General features: G+C 44.4%; 1 protein-coding gene across 8 annotated transcripts in view; it reads right to left on the reverse strand.

Annotated features, from left to right (window-relative positions):
* The window catches only part of RALGPS2 (Ral GEF with PH domain and SH3 binding motif 2), a 149,807-nt gene that overhangs the window by 68,160 nt on the left and 63,785 nt on the right, over nt 1–17,862 (reverse strand). For all 8 annotated transcript variants that reach the window (XM_083157231.1, XM_083157232.1, XM_083157233.1 and 5 more), the window contains exons 6-8: nt 16,783–16,872; nt 16,063–16,155; nt 8,934–9,060 (exon numbers count right to left, since the gene is read on the reverse strand). In XM_083157231.1, coding sequence (XP_083013357.1) covers nt 8,934–9,060; nt 16,063–16,155; nt 16,783–16,872 — 310 coding nt within the window. The remainder of the gene's footprint in view (nt 1–8,933; nt 9,061–16,062; nt 16,156–16,782; nt 16,873–17,862) is intronic.

Consider the following 17,862-nt stretch of genomic DNA (forward strand, 5'->3'; position numbering starts at 1 on the left):
TAATGAATGCACCTGCTGGGTGACCTGGAAAACACAAACTGTGTGGGGTCCTGAGGACCGAGTTTGAGAGCCCCTGCATTAGAGAATGGGGTCCACTTTCCTGTAGCACACATCTGGTCTACAGCATTTCCTCCATGGTGGTCACAGAGTGATGACATCAGGTGGACAGCACCCATCTGGCCTCAAGGAGATTCTAGGGAGACAGGGAAATCCCTACTTTTAGAAAGGAGTCTCCTTGATGTTCAGGGAGAGAAGTGTACCCTAAGGAGGGATGCGGTCATCTATTAGAATGAACTTAGGTCTACAGTCATTAGGTCTACCCCACTAGGTCGACTGGCAGGAAGGTCGACCTGACTTAAGGTCGACATGGGCCAAGGTCGACATGACTTAAGGTCGAATTTGCATAAAGGTCGACATGAGGAAGGTCGACTGGTCATAAGGTCGACATGGGTTTTTCACTGTTTTTTGAGCCGACATGTGCCGACAGGCGGTATTTCATGCCCTACCATCCACTAGGGCGTGGTGGGAGAATAAAATAGTGCCCGAAGCATAGCGGAAGGGTCCGATTCTCATTGCCAACTGTGTCCATGTCGACTGTGTCGACATTCGGATCAAAAAAACAGTGAAAAACCCATGTCGACCTTTATGCAAATTCGACCTTAAGCCAGGTCGACCTTTATGCAAATTCGACCTTAAGCCATGTCGACCTTTGCCCATGTCGACCTTAAGTCAGGTAGACCTTCCTGCCAGTCGACCTAGTGGGGTAGACCTAATGACTGTAGACCTAAGTTCATTCTGACAGATGTCCCGATTCCCCTAAGGAGTACTCACTGTGGTTCCAATGATGCACTGAAATACTTCTTCCTCATCATAACAAACAACTAGAGCCAACAAAACATGGAACTTCCAACCCACACATCTAACTGTTAAATAACAACGGAACAGTCAGTAATTGATGCAGCGAATCCCATACTGGCTGGTGATTCCAGAAAGTATAGACAACTAGCTCTCAGCAGTGCCCAGCAGTCATGTGCTAACCTTACACACCGGGTGAGTTCGCTTATACACAACAATAAACTGAACTCACAAAGCCCATTAAGCATGCAAAAGACATCAACATGTCCTTATTGGCAAACCCTCATATCTTTGCACTGCATTTGCAAAGCTGGCTGCCCATGGGACTATACTGCTGCTTGACACAAGTGATGGATGACAGGAAGTCCAATCTGGCCCCAGTATGACATCATGCTGGATAGTAACTATAAGCAGCATGCGGGTTTGCCAGATAGCATGTGAAGTATGAATTGCCTGTATGATTACCCTTGTTCTGTTTCAATGCCCTTAATCTAAAATCACTGACGCACTGGACTTAATGAATGACCTCTGACAGACATTGATGAGGAGGATAAAACTTCTAGTGAAAGTTCCTTTAGTGTATAAGCACACATTCAATTCATTGTGTACATCACCAAAACAAATGTACAATGATGGCCCATATACCGTCACACATTTCCTTCCCCCTGACAGAAAGCTTTCATGAGCAGAAACCACTCTGGCCTCGGTCATACAATTAGTGCACATTTAAGGGTGCATAATGTTATAGTAGGCATCCTATATGATATAAGGATAATATGATGATTATGACATTAGCACCAGCTGTGAGCAGGTATATCTGCACCAGAACAGTAATAAGGCCTTGCTCCAGTAGAGGCTGGCATCTGCAGTACAGAAGGATGAAGCACTATACAGCTGGAGATCAAACATTGGAAGTTACAAATCATCCATGAGGAAGAGGTTCTGTGTATCATGTAACACAGCGCACATCTGGAGAACGCAAGAACATGTCAGCTGTAACGTCCATGGTATGGGATAGACTCTGGAGATTGTGGGATTCCGGCTTTACCCATCTGTGTTACATCGCCCTTCTAAGCACACACATCATCAGTGATATGGAAGGCGAAAATGCATATACATAATAACCCATTAGTAAGATTGCGCACACACATCGCAACAGCATCCACAATTGGAACAGTGGAATAGGATTAAACTGCAAACTCTCTCTTTAGAATCGTTTACAGCAGGGATGGGGAACCTTCTGCCCAGCAGCAGTTGTTGAACTACACATCCCAGCATGCCTTGCTACAGTTTTGCAATTTGGCAATCCTAAAACTGTTGCAGGGCATGTTGGGATGTGTAGTTCAATAACAGATGGAGGGCCAAAGGTTCCCCATTCCTGCTTTACACACTATCCCACAGCATAAGCTGCGCACAAAAGCATATTAAAAGACACAGGTTCTATTGTACACAACGCTTGGGACAGGTTATTTCTGTGAATGCCCTTTCACTGCCTACACTGATCATCCCTCGCAGTACCTGCTCTGCTAGGCTTTTATGACCTTGTATGGAGATCAGCATACCATCCGTCCTGCCTACAGCCAGTATAAATCACAGCACCGGCAGCTCAGTGTCAAAGAGCCTGTCAAAAACTACACACTGTGATTTCCAAACTAGCTACCAACGGGGACCTAAATCATTTTAAGCAGTTCTATGCATGTCATTTGAATTAATTGCCTTAGAAACATGTTGAATCAACTGATTAACCTACATACTACAGAGACTGAAACCATTGCTGTGGTCTTGCAACAGCCTTCGGACATTTTTTTTTTAATCCCTCCACATCGGGAACAAAAGCGCACACTTAGGGGTTAAGCTACTAAAATGGGAGTTCTATTGAAAATGGGATATTGCTATGGGCAACCAATCAGACTTTACTTCATATGTATTTAGAACCTTCAAGAAGAGAATAGATGGAATCTGATTTCTTGCCCATAGCCCATCTTTTATAGAACTCCCATCTTCATAAATAAACCCATTAGGGAGATAGTGACCAAACTCTTCACTAAGGCAAAATACTCATTCCTTTTGTGCAGGCATCAAAAAATTGCCTTCAAAAAGTTATGCTGCCCATACACTTGTGAGATATTGCATGCAATTATTTTTATTTCGACCACATCTGGCCACTAAATCCAATGATTGTATGCACTTTGAATGGTTCAACGCGATGCGCTGGCACACCGTTGAATGTCGCGTCGATAGATCTTACGTTCTGCACATAAAATCTTTCGAATTGTAGGAGCGATCGCTTATGTTTTTTAACCACATGCGATCGCTCTAATGCAATTCCTGGGGGGGGGGCGCGGGGGGACCGCTGGTGGTGTGGGAGAGGGCGGTGGAGTAGCGTAGTGCTAGCAGTACCACTAGCAGGGGTCAGCTGTGGTGGCAGATGTTTTAAAACACCGGGCAGCCTTCCGATTGGCTGAGAGAGCTCAGCCAATAGATCAGAGGTCTGCTAAGTGTTTTAAACAATTCTGCCGCCATCGCTGACCCCTGCTAGTGCTACGCTACTCCACCACCCTCTGCCAGCACCACCAGCGGCCCCTCCGCTGATGCACCCCCCCCACCCCACAGGGATTGCATATTCAAGAAGGCATGCAACATCGGGTGCTGAAAGAGGGCACCTTTTGCACCACAAGATGCAATGGATCCGATGTTGCATCTAATCCATTTGCATAAGTGTATGGGTAGCATAACGTTCAGACTGGGGAGAGTAGAAAAGTAGATTTGAAGGGCATATAGAGACAATTACCCATCGTAGACCCCCCCTCCCCCTTTCATATTTGCGGTTTTATAGAAGCAGATTTCTTCATCCAAAAAAAGGTTTACCATATTCATGAAAGAAATGGTTTAATGTGTAAATGTCTGCTCCCGATTATTAGAGGTACAGTAAATGGCATCCAGGCTGAGCTATATACAAGCATCTTGTGCTTTTAGAGAATGTCAAACCTTACCTTTTTCAAAATGACTTAAGAGCTTATTAAAACCAAGTAAAAACAAAACCACTTTTTCAAAACGTTTACCTACAGAAAAATGGCGTCTTGTAATCCAAAAACATGTGTTAAAAAGATTTAAGACCGCAAATATACAGAAAATGGAATCAAGCGACCAGAATTCCGTGTAAATACATCCTCAGTGACGGACGTGCATAAGGCTGAAGATATTATCTAAATTTGCCCATTGCTCAAACTCTCTTTATCAGCGACTGAGAGAACAGACCGCCTGTTATTCATCGGGAGATCTGTTTCTATTTTATTTTTCATTATTTGCAGACGGAGCAATAACTCACAGAGGATTTGTGCTAGAGCGTTTCCAGGCCATTCACGCGCCAGAAGAGGGAAAACAAACTAAAGAAAAATATGGGAAGAGACAGACAGACATACATTCATACATACATACATACATACATACATACATACATACATACATACACACACACACTTTTGTCTTGCACAAAACCATGTTAATCAAGAATAAGGTTCCGCTGTTAATTGTGTGCTGACAGTGGTAGGTTTACAATCCAATCTTTTACGGTGGGGGCGTGTCTATGGAACGAGCTGCCCCACAAGATGCCAGCATTAAACGCACTGATTAAAACTGCCAATTTGTAGGTCCAAAACAATTGGAATAAGGGCTGAAAGTTTAATGAACATCGGATTGCTATAATTTATATTGCAGACAGCGCTATTCCCATCCAAAGTGCTATTTATTTCCATCAGGAACTCTGGGCTACAAATCTGTCCCATAAATCATTAGCTCTGTACGATTACATAGTAATTAATTAATTCCTTACACAACAGCTGGGAAAGCACCAGAACTCATTCAAAGGATCCCATGTGCTTAAAAAATTTATACGGGACGAGACATCAGGCATTGGTCGGTGGGATAATGTAGGAAAATTGAACAGCCAGCCAGAATTCAGCTGGCTTTTGGAAATAAAAGCCTGTCCAATGCTCTCAAGTTGTGTTCGAGCCAATTCGGCAGTCGGTAGCGCAAGCCCAAGCGCTTATTGTGACTAGTAGTAATCATGGAGGAGGAAGCCGAAACACAGGAACAACACAGGGAGCGGATGTTGCCCAAGGCAAGATTAAAACGTAATGTTCCAAACACAGCAGCCGACCCCTGGGATATACCCAGACTCTCTCTAGTAGCTTTGATATGCTATGGGGCTATATAAAATCACACAATATAAATGTGTAATGACATTGCAAGGGCCCAAGAAAAGCAGTTGTGAGCAGTGAATCATCAGGAAACAGGCTTCTCCTCTGACCTCTCTTTCCAAGAAATATTATATCATAGGCAGGAGCCAGGAAAGTCCTAGGAGATTGCACTCAGGGAAACTCGGCTTGGTTTAGAGGGGGGTGAGAGGTGAAATCCATCTTGAAGTCAACTCTAGTTGCCAAGAACTAAAAAAGAAGTCATGTGCATTGCTGGGGATCCCTGCTGGGTAAACAGACGCCGTCATTACTGCATGCAAAACAACAGGAAAGCCACAGAGCAGTGATCCCTGCTGCTGCTGGAGACCTGAGCATATGTGGGTTCTATAGCTGATCGGGCACAACAGACCCTAGAATGCAGCGCTGGCAGGCCATAACAGGACTTTTAATCTCCAAAATTGGAAAGCAATGGGTTTCACCTTTACACTATGTTATAGTAAAGAAACAAGCAAACCTACTGCACAGTGCGATCCGCAATGAGTATATATGTAGCGTAATTCATAGTTATGGTTCATCAGAGGTACGCTGGACTTTAGAATGCCAGGTGCTATTGAACAGACAATAAATTATAGAGCTGTGGTCTATTGGGGAGATGGGAGCAACAAATAAGAGGGGTATGCACTCAGCGTATAAAACAAAAGCGAGGATAGGGGTGATCAGACGCAGCAGCTGATTGGGCAATAACTCACCGGCGGATACTACATTGGCAGGATGGTTATACATATAGCATATTGCACAATCACGTGCAGGGTTAAGTTGTGGTCTTCTCTCCAGAACCCAAAATATGTGCTAATACCTGGGGGGCTGAGATCGAGCCAGTGAAGACCCCTCCAGCACTCGAGAAGAGTATTCTTAAAGTGGCAATTATTTAGAAGGCAAAACCAACCTGATTCTACCTTGTAAATGATTGCCACTTTAATAATAGACCTAAGCTCGGACCCATTCCAACTCCTCGCACCCCATTAACATTTACCCCAAAGAATGCATGTATTTTGCATTAGGACATTCAACATTTGTTTACATCAGGGCTCGACAAATACCGGTCGCCAGGTCGCCATGGCGACCAGATTCTGCTTCCTGGCGACCAGATTTTTTGGAAGAGAGGAAGCAGAATCTGGTCTGGGCAGGTCAGTGGCAGCGTTTCCTAGCCCCCACCTGCTGGAGGTCAGCAGAGCGGCCAGGGTGCATGACCCCCCTCTCCCCCTCCCAAGGGACCAGCGGCAGCGCACTGAGCAGCGCCCGTCCCCTGGAAGTCAGCAGCGCGGGCTGGGTGCCCGACCCCCCCTCAGGGAACAGCAGCGCACTGAGCGGCGCCCGCCTCCGTCCCCTGGAAGTCAGCAGCGCGGGCTGGGTGCCCGACCCCCCCTCAGGGAACAGCAGCAGCGCACTGAGCGGCGCCCGCCCCCGTCCCCTGGAAGTCAGGAGCGCAGGCTGGTGGGTGCCCGACTCCCCCCTCAAGGACCAGCGGCAGCGCACTGAGTGGGGCCCAACCCCGTACCCCACTTGCTGGAAGTTAGCAGCGCGGACAGGGTGTCCAACCCTCCCCCCTCCTAAGGGACCACCAGCGGCAGCACACAGAGTCTGCAGGAAGTCAGCAGCGGCAGCGCACCGTCGACCACTTCAGTGCGGCAGCTGCTGCTAAAGAACTCGGTGCCTCCTCTATGCCCCGTGTAAGCACATGTTAACCCCTGCAGAGAATGTTAACCCCTGGAAAAGTATGTAACCCCAAGGGGATAGGGAAGGGGATATGGGGGGCGGGCTAATGCACACTACCTCTTGTGTCATGTTTTGCCCTAACCACCAGCATACATATGTCATCCCCCCCCCCCCACCTGTGTGGGCCTGCCCCACCTGTGTAGCCTGCACCCCCCTGCAGTTGCCAGCCTGCCCCACCTGTGTAGCCTGCACCCCCCTGCAAGTGCCAGCCTGCCCCACCTGTGTGGCCTGCACCCCCTGCACGTGCCAGCCTGCCCCACCTGTGTGGCCTGCACCCCCTGCAAGTGCCAGCCTGCCCCACCTGTGTGGCCTGCACCCCCTGCACGTTCCAGCCTGTCCTACCTGTGTGGCCTGCATCCCCCTGCAAGTGTCAACTTGCCCCACCTGTGTGGCCTGCAAGTGCCAGCCTGCCCCACCTGTGTGGCCTGCACCCCCTCTAGTGCCAGTCTGCCTCACCTGTGTGATCCCCCCCATACTGTCTGCCCATTTGTCCATCTTTGCCCCAGTCCATCCATATATTCATAGATGCAGCATATGGTGCTCATTCCAACCATTTTCCCCAATCTGTAGTGTACCTCTATCCATCCATCCTACCTGACTGTCCTGGCAATGTCTCTCCTGCTCACTCTCCTTTTTCTACCCCTATCTCTCCCTGACTCTCTTGCTCTCTGACACTCTCTTTCTCTCCCTCCCTGATGCTGCCTCTCTCTCCCAGACACCCTTTCTTTTAGTTACGCCCCTGGCCATGGACATTACGGCGTGTGGTATTATATGTAATGGGCATTACGGTGTTTGGTTTACTGGGTAATGGGCGTTACGGTGTGGTATATGTAATGAGCATTATTGTGTGTGGTATAGTATGCAAAAGGTTTTTCGGTGTGTGGCACAATGTGTAATAGGCATTGTGGCATGTGGGTATGTGTAATGGGTATGTGACATGTGCAATAGGCATTATGGTGTTACTTTTTGGCGCACACTGTCACTATTTTTTTTCTGGCTCCTACATTTTCATCCAGGCTCCTAGATTTTTAATAAATTTGTCAAGCCCTGGTTTACATAGTTCCAAAATGAAATAACATTTAATCAATCACCTCAACTCAGTGTAAGTTATCCACACAAAATAAAGAAATGAGCAGTGAACCTTATGGTTACATGAACTGCTGCACAATAGGGAGTACATTTATTAAAAATTCGAAAAATGAAAAAGGTGATGTTGCCCATAGCAACCAATCAGCTTGTCTAGCATTTCTCCACTGGTTAAAAGCCCATCAAAATGACGGCTTCTGCAATGTACTTTCCCTTTGAGCTGCGACAGTATAGCCCACAACCTCCCCCCAGCACCCCCGCCCACCCCCAGTCCCTATCTGCTAATACCTCCAATCTGTCTTCACAGCTCCCGCACTCGATGTCCAGCAAGTTTGAAACAGATCAGTGTCCCTGCAAAAATTGCTTTCACTTTCAAAGGAGTAATCTGGTCTGTAGAGTGGCCTCTAGTGGTCAGTTGTGGTACTTTACCTCAGAGGTATGGATGGCAGTGTTTGCTGAGAATCGGATTCTTGCTATGGTCAATATCCCCTCCTTCCATTTGTAGAACCTTTAGTAAATGTACCCCTAGGTGACCCAAACCAATAATAAAGTGCAGACATTAGAGAATGTGCTGTGCTCAACCACATGGTGTAAATTGGGGTTGATAATTCCGCCTACCCAGCCATGGGTTATCTCATCAAGGTATGCATATCGGACGTTACACATTTCTGTTGCTATTGGATACTGCTTTTTTACAGGTGAAAGAGTAGAATATATTATTATTAATACATTTTCGCTATAGAAGTTACTGTACATGGCTGGCAGCACAAGTTACCACCCCCAATTACATCAGGAGGGTGAAAGCAGCACATACTTTTAGTTATCTGCACACACACAAATTAAATGACTAATATATTTTTTGGAATATTCAAGAGCACCAAAATGTTTATGTGAGGGCATACAAGACCCGGTGCTTAGATCTTTTAGGTAACACTCAGTGTTCCCCCTACGCAGTTTTGTGTTCGTGCAAGGCAGCCCTTAGAGAAATATAATAAAGTAGCCAACTAATTTGCAGCTTACCCAAGTAAGGAATACACGGAGTCATCTTCAAGCTATTGATGTATTCTCTAAGACGTATGTAATTATCTTCTTTACTAACCACATACTCCAGTTTCTCAAAGGTTGTCTTGTCTTTCCGACTCAAAAGCTGAAAGACAGATAAAAGAGCAGACCAGGAGTTCAGTCACAGCCGGGGATCAAGAGGTTTGAAGCAAACGTAAACACTTACAGCAGAACCCAACACAGTTATTGCAGTCCTAGATGGACAGTAATTGGAATCATTTGTGTAAGCAGCAGTTTCATACTGTCCCTCTATACTTGTGATTAGCAATATAGGGTCATCCCTGCTGCCTGCTTACCGAAGCTACCAAAGACATCGTACAAAAGCTCTTACCCCTAGACTAGGTATAGTCAACATGCGGCACTACTGTTGTGGGACTACACATCCCAGCAAAGCCACTGGCTTTTTATTATGGTATAGCAAAACTCTGGCAGGCCAGGTATGGACCATTGGACAGACAGCAACTACTGTAGGTCAACAAACATTAGGTTGACACCACTAGGTCGACATGGCACAGTCAACAGGGTCATTAGGTCGACATGGGTAAGGTCGACATTCGACAGTCAAAGGTTGACATGGGATTTTCACTTTTTTTACCCGAATGTCGACACAGTAGACATGGACACTGAAACACAGCAAAGCTGCCTTGCTACGCTCGGCACACTATTTTATTCTCCCACCACGCCCTAGTGGATGGTAGGGCATGAAATACCGCCTGTCGGCACAGGTCGGCTCAAAAAAGGTGAAAAACCCAATATCTACCTTCTGACTGTCGACCTAATAACCCATGTCGACCTAATAACCCATGTCGACCTAATAACCCATGTCGACCTTCAGTCATGTCGACCCAGTGACCGTATCCCGGCAGGCCATGCTGGGTTGTCTAGTTCCACAGCAGATTGAGGGCCGCATGATAAATAACCCGGTCTAGATCATTATTAAAGGATAATTTATTACAGTAGGAGATATATTATCAAACATAAGACTGGAAAGAAAGCAAAGCATTATGGGAATGTGTGGATTATTATTTAAGCAAACAGCAACAACTATCAAAGACATGATGTAAAGAAACATTTTATGCCATTTATGCATTAACATCTAACTGACACAAATATAAAAGGAAAGCAACCATAAAGTTATCTTTAAGTAAAACATTTCTATACTAGCAGATCGGTCAGGTGGAACCGTCTCTGGAGAAGAGAGTGCTGACACAGGCACACCAGTACTCATACAGTCTGAGGCGTAGGTTTCCACACTCCATGCGAGTATTTCAGCATAATTGGTTAGAACTAAGAAAACACATACAGGGCTTTGCAATTATGCAAACAAAGTGGCCATTGAATAAATCCTATTAGTTGTGTTGTTTCTGAGCCAAATTAGGGATTGGGAGAAATGGCCTGTGCTCCATGTATTTTGGAAAAATAACTTAAAAAAAAGAGAGAAAAAAATGCAGTCTGTCTACAAAGACTTACCCAGCAATAATAATAAATACCAAGCTACATTATAAGTGATCTTCCTGCAGAACAAAACCGCAACACAATAAAAGATGCAGCTGAGCCGAGAAGTGAAGGTTTTATGTAAACATTGCTATGCTTGCTGACTGGCATGTTCCCGACACTGGGACCATAGACAGAAAGATGGAATGGTGGCAGGGTGACTATGCTAGGTTTGTGGCTAGGAGTCCATCATTCTCCAACACACTGATGCCTGCAATAAAGTACACATCCAGGTTCCTAAAACAAGTTGGGTATGTTTTGCAGACATTCATATTGGTGACATGTTGTAACGTCAACAATGACAATGTCGGCATGATTACACTGACAGTGTCAGCAGTGCAGCAGCTTTTATTTACTAGGTTGCAGCTCCAATGATGCAGAAGTATGCTACCTCTATCCCTCCCATCTGGTAGCCTATCCCCAACTGTGCCCTCCCGTAGTGCATCCCTAATGTCATCATTCTGAAGAATAAAGACTCCCCATCTTTTCCCCATGCCGCATTATGCATTTGTTTATCAAGCCACCCCCTAGGGTCTGGCAAGCCTGGAAAAGGTGTGGATTATTAGGTTGACAGTCAATAGTCCGACCATTGTTGGTCAACAGGCAGTACGTCGACACAAAAAAGGTTGACATTAACAAAAGATCGACACACGCAATCCAGAAGACCTTTACATTCATATACTGTACCCGAAGTGGGATTATTTGTAAATGTAGTGCGACATACTGCAGCTACCTTATGGAGTAAGAAACAAGAACTCTAAAGTGGTAAGGGCACAAACAGACATAAAGTAGAACAAACAAGAATCACTGTTACTCCCAAACACGCAATCTAAAATTTATAATTAGGAGGCTATTAAAGGATATTACAGTTTCCCAAATGACGGCATTACTGTATATGTTGCAGTCTCATCAAACATCGCTTCTCTGCATGCCAGGTCCCATGTCTGTCACTAGACTGCGCTGATTAATGTGATACGTGACATGATTATATCTGTTTGCGGCTAAGAAGAGCTACGTTAAAATGGCAGCAGCGCCTTTTTTACACCATGTAATGTTATGCTAAGCACACAGATGCAGACTCTGTCACATACACTTATACAAGTGTCACATCTAAAATCAATCAGTGCAACATAGTGATGTGTATTTCATTTATCTAGCACCTTCTAGAGTAGAAAATAATAGGAGAAATCTGATTTATTGCAAAAGGCAACATACACAGCCGACAACAGAAGTCTTGGAGCCTGGTACACATTTATTGGATATTCAATGTGGGTTTTTTATGGTTACCAAAAAAAAAAAAAAAACTGTAGGAGAGAGCAGCCTTGTGGTTTGGTGAATCGTGGGATGTCATTAAACTCAGTAGGGGGGTCTGAGTAAGTCCTTTCAAGGAATCCAGGTGGGTGGGCAGGTGTGGGTGGCCAGCCAGTACCTTGATAAACCATTGCTAGGCATTGCACTGTCGCAGCTCAGCTCCCAGCCCCGTAGCCCCTTACAAGGTCTGAGCCCGGTACGGTTGTCCCCATTGACCGCCCAACATCTCCACTTCCATAAACATCACACTTTAGTAAATATACACCCAGGTTTCTTGCATTTGTTGTGGCTAGGTGTATTCGGACACATCTGTTTAGTAATTTAAGCTATGGCTGTCCAATTGTGGCCCACGGCATCTCTCTTAAGACTATACTGCATGACTTTACCCTTTTTTAAATACTTTTTGGCCCACAAACACATGTGATTACGTGGACCGCGCTGGTTTATGCCAAACAAGACCGATATCATTTTCCCAGTAATCTGGCCATTAGGAAACATTCAAAGACTAATGTGTATGAATGATCCTCAATTTAAACTTGGCAAAAGCAACCAATGTGCAAACACACAGAAATATACTGAAATATACTGCTCTCTGACCACAAGGGTCATTTGTTTCACTCAAGAAATATAGAAATCTTGAACATTTATGGATAAATAAAACCTACTCATAAATAAAAGGATTTCCCCCCCTTTAGGCTACAATTTTGCTCAATTTACTTTAAGGCCGGCTTATTTCTGCAACAGCTGGAGAGTCGCAGGTTGCCTTATAGTCCCCAGCATTACCCTGCCAGCCTCAGGGGAGTCCCACGCTACCTGAGCCTGCCCAAAGGAACTCTGGGAAATATTTTATAACTGTGCGGGTCTTTTACAGAGCCCATACAAACACTACTTTCTGCTGCTCGCACATTAAGATTTAAACAAAACAAGGTGCTAAGTAACCGCACAGTTACAATACACCCTTGTGTGCTTCACAAAAGCTCCTAGAGCTACTGCAGTATTTAAGGGGTTCCAACCGTGACATTAGAGGCTAACAAAAACATAAGAACCTAGCTGTTCTTGGTCACGTCCTGTTTCCCTCCAGCATACGCCAATCAAAGCAGGCCTGAAAAGAGGCTTCACATAGGCAACAGCTGGTTGAAGAATTACTGAAAACACCCAATTAAAGGCGGTCATTTGCACAGACTTGGCTACTGTCTCACCTTTGAACTTTGGGACAGGAGCCAGATGGATGAAAACAAACGTAAAATATTGGAAATACATATGAACCCCCCTCTCAAAAAACAAAAAATGGGTAAGCGTTAAAATTTACAGCATATGGAAGGATTAACAATACAATAATGGGACCCTCAGAATTTTAAAATATATTTTCTCAGATGTTGGAAAAGAGTACATTGAAATATATAACTCTGGAAAGCAGAGAACCCTAATGAAGATGAACAGTGTGTGGCAGTAGTGGGACTTCGGTTCATTTAGGAAGAGTGTTTATCAATGACAACACAAACAAGTTTCACTTCTACCTCTTTCACACCGCACTTGTAAAACGGTATATTGCCAGGTTTTTTTTCACATTTCAGCGCGCTTAAGGCGGCAGTGGGAAAGTGCCAGAGTTGATAACCGGTATTTCAACACGTTTAAAAAGCAGAGTTCTACATGTTTCAGAGCTGTTTTTTATGCAGTGAGAATGGCTCTGAAATAGTATTTAGCAAAAAACAACAGATTACAGACCTGTGATAGGCTGTCCCCTGCATTCTGCCTTGAAACGTGTTGAGGGTATTAAAACGGGTTGACTGATGTGAATGGTATTTAAAATAGTAATCTACTGCAATGTCAAGGCTCAGACCCGTTTTAAATACCGTTTTAAAATACCGTTTTTTTAAAGGTTTAGGCAGTGTGAAAGTGGTATTATGTGAGGAGTGTGTTCTAGCTAAGCAGGAATAAAACAATGGAGATTACAGATGTTTTCGCAGTGGACAGTAATGAACTGATTAGTCACACATCCTGTAGCAATTACACTTTATCATGCTTGGATGTCAGAAGCTTTCTGCTTCAGGCCATTGTGCTGATGGGCAAAATGGAACCTTAGCAATTAAAGGGATAGGATTCACAGATTACATTGTAACAGTCAAACACTCGTTGGTCTATGTCTACTCTATTACATGGGCTGGTAATCAAAGTAGTAATATTATCAGATGACTAAGGGGCTAGGTAACCATAGCAGTACAGGACTACTCTGATTACTGAACACTACAGATGTAATTAAATACACATATTACTTGAACTCTAAAATGTGTTTATAATGTATTCGTTTATAATATGGAAAACTGAACTGATTTAACTATCCGGTGATTGACCTCTGACAAATGTTTGGAAGGGATGCGGGAAGAAGATGATATCATCACATAACTAGAAAGCTGCGTTAGTATCAACAAAACTGACAAAACGTCCGCCACTGCCATTATAGCAATTAGGGTTCCTGCGAGCCATATCGGGGCTATTTGGCTTAATCGGGGTAAATAGGAGAATGGTATTTGTACACAGTCTTGTATATAATTATTTAGCCCATTTGGCCTACTGACAACATGGAAGCAACCAGGAACGCTCCTTTCTTGGAAGAATTCTGTGCAGAGTACAGAACAGTGTATAAACAACGGACAAGGAATGTGGTCGGAGAGATGCTGCAACTAAGTGAGGCGAAGGGGGAGACACGAAAACATACATCCCCCCCCCCCTCCTCCCCTTGTTACAGCTGCACATTACATATTTTGTGAACTTAGTTGGCTGGACAAACACCGCAGTCAGCTATGGCAGCCTTACAAGGTATCCATCACACCTGAGTGCAGTGTACGTCTCATACAGCTGCTATTTATTATGGTCGCCTATTATCTTGCACTACGATCGCGTTTCCAATTCCAGCAGTCATGTCCCTTGATGACGGACATCTCTCTCATTCTCCAGCAATGGACTCAATCTCCTCACATCACACCCACCTCCGGAGAACATTCCATCAGTCACATATTCTGTGTCTTCCACACATTCCCAGAACTTGTGGCCTTCAGAGACGTATCCATTTACCCTCTTGTTCTCTTAACAGCCACTGCTGTCACTACTCACAGCCAAGCTCAAGATCTACACACCTTGTATTCCCGTCTCGTGCACTCTATGGAACACTAAATGAGCCTGTAACAAATTTCCTCCAGTCCATGAACTTTTCCAGCCTCCCAGGAGTAATAGAAACCTATCTCAGCGTGACTACCACGATGTGACCTGCAGTCACGTAACTGTAGTAATTCATTATATTCTTGTTAATGACCATAACTATAATATAATGAAGCAGGTTCTTATGTGGTCATAGTGGTCTATGTCCTATTCCGAGATGTTGCTGTTTGCACGCAATCAAATTCTACCATTTTCCTAGAATAACACATAAGCGGTGGAGGCTACAGAGGAGGGGCTGCAGCACAACTCAAAATTCAAATAGGGAAGCCACACCCACTGTCAGGGAGTCCGTTTGGAATGGCAGTTGGTGTGGCTCCCCTCTTTGAATTTTGAACTGTGCTGCAGCCCCTCCTCTGGAGCCGCCACTGCATATAAGCTAGCACCATTTAAACTAAAGGCAGCTATATACTACTGCTAGGTATCGCAGCAGTTTATGGCCATCTGACCACCCCCTGAGGTCCTTTTACATGTGATGTATCGCAAGAGACCCTGTTCGCTGCGCATCGGTCCCGAGGGGGACGTCAAACACATCCGATTCTCGGGATCAAGTGAAATTGGCCCAAACCTTTCATTAAGGGATTTTTGAGCTTCTCAACAGACAACAAATACAGGTCGGGTCTCTCGTATTCCAAAAAACGAAATATTCTGAAAATCGTGGTTTTCAGAATATTTTGTTTCCCCCCCACACACCTTTTTTCATACTTACTTCGTCCCCCGATGCCTACGGCGGCTTCCGAGATCCTCTTCAGCGGCATCTCCGGTCCCAGGGGTTCATTGCGTGAGTGCGCGGTCGCGCAATGCACTCCTGGGACTAAAGATGCCACTGAAGAAGATCGCGAAGGCCGCCGCGGACCAGGTAAGTATTGAAAAAATTTCTTCCCAAAAAACGAAAAAATTCACTTATCCAAAATGCTTGTGGTCCCGAGCATTCCGGATAAGGGATACTCAACCTGTAATAAGAACATAACATAGTAGCTAATAGTAATATGTACATGGTCATACACAGCAATACCAAGCACATGGTAAAGCGCCACTCTTGTACTGCCTTACTAACAAGGCTACTTACTGCCCATGTCTTGGTAAGTCGGAATATCGGGGCACTTTGTAACCCGGACACCACTGCCATTAATGCATGAAGATTGTTCAGCTCGTACAGTTTCTGTGGAGGTATAGAAGACATCAGATGTTCAGCATAACAAGTCATCCTCATTGTATCCGTCTCCCAATACATATTACAATAACATGCAATGTCTCCCTAGATATGGGTTTGTAGCTATTGTGATGGTGGGGGTGTTGCTATCAGTTTGTATTTCTTAAACCTTTAATTCCTATTTTGGCGGAAAACCAGGCAATAATCATTGACTGATCTCCAAATGCCCCACCGAGTTGCCCATATACTGTGCAGTTATTACGGTGCGTAATTGTCTGTAGGGAATGAAATATCTTCCAGTATGCCCAGCAGATATAATATACTCCCCATCAGACAGATTATCGGACGCTGCATGCCTGTAAGCATTGATTCCCAGTTTAATTAAACCAATTAAGCCTTCTGTGTATATTATAAAAGCCAGACCCTGTGGGGGAGTTACACCTAAAAGCCCCTTCCCGAGCACAGACTTGCTTAAGCAGCCGAGTGCTCCTGGACAGGTTCCCTATAGGTTTTTATCAGAGACCCAGAAAGCTGCCAAATGAAGTGCCTGGGATAAATATGTATGACCATTCTAAGCTGTAGGTATGTGGTGCCTGTATCTTTTACTAAACACAAAGTACCGTGGACATATATTACCTTGGCAGTTTTGATGTAATGGCTCAAAACCTCAGCACGGATCTTTAGTGTTTGCGCGTGAAGAATCTCTCTCACTACCCAAAAGCTCACCTGCGAATGAAGGTAAATATAGATGTAAGTGGGCAGAACATATAGAATAGAACATTATAGTAATACACTGGTGTTCAATGAGCATGTTTTGAGCTCAAAATCTCAGAGTGTGTGGCCAGGCGATGATCAGTGAGCACCAATGCCAAGTCGGCCACTTTTACTGGCCGAGTGAACAACTTTACCAAGTCGCCTGTGAAGAGTGGTTCACTCTCTGAAAAATTGCTGGGCCGGGTGAAGAACTGCTCAGTGTGATTTTTTTTTCGGCCAGCGACTTTTCACGTGATTGCTCAGTATACACACTTGGCAAAAATGCCCAGTGTATATGTACCTTTAAGCAAGTGGAAGTGCCCATTGCTTTAAATACAGGACATGAACTATTATCGGAGATCATATGCAAGGGTAGAAGGAAGTTGAATGGGAGGCGTGGTATCATAGCAACCAATTAGCTTACGGCTATTATTTATAGAATATACTAGATAAGCAATAGATAGAAGGGATTGGTTTACATCCTGTTTTAGAGGTTTGATACCTCTCCCCAGTACAAAAAGGCCATTTATTTTATTTAAAAATCAATGACTAAAACTAATTACCAAAACGATAGGAAACTTTGAAATAAGCCATTTCAGCCTGTAATAGTGTAATATGGGGTGAAATTTAATCGGATGATAGACTCAGAAAGTGAGAGATTTGGTAAGAAAGCTCCAGGTTTTTTTAAAGCGGCAATCATTTACACTGCAAAATCAAACTGGTTTTGCAGTGTAAATGATTGCCGCTTTAAAAAAAAAATTATCTGGAGATTTCTTACCAAATCTCTCATCCTAATAAATGCCCCCCCTGGCTTGAGAGAGTACACATTTAAACCTTTAATTTAGCAATCCCTGTAGACAGAAAACATTTTGCAGAAGCTCAATGTCACAGATTAGTGCCTAGAGGTCACTACTAACTATTCAGTATCATTAAGCAGAAACGACTAACTGTCCATATACAGAT

Source organism: Crinia signifera, chromosome 8 (assembly GCF_055691185.1).
Source record: "Crinia signifera chromosome 8, ASM5569118v1, whole genome shotgun sequence".
Lineage (NCBI taxonomy): Eukaryota > Metazoa > Chordata > Amphibia > Anura > Myobatrachidae > Crinia > Crinia signifera.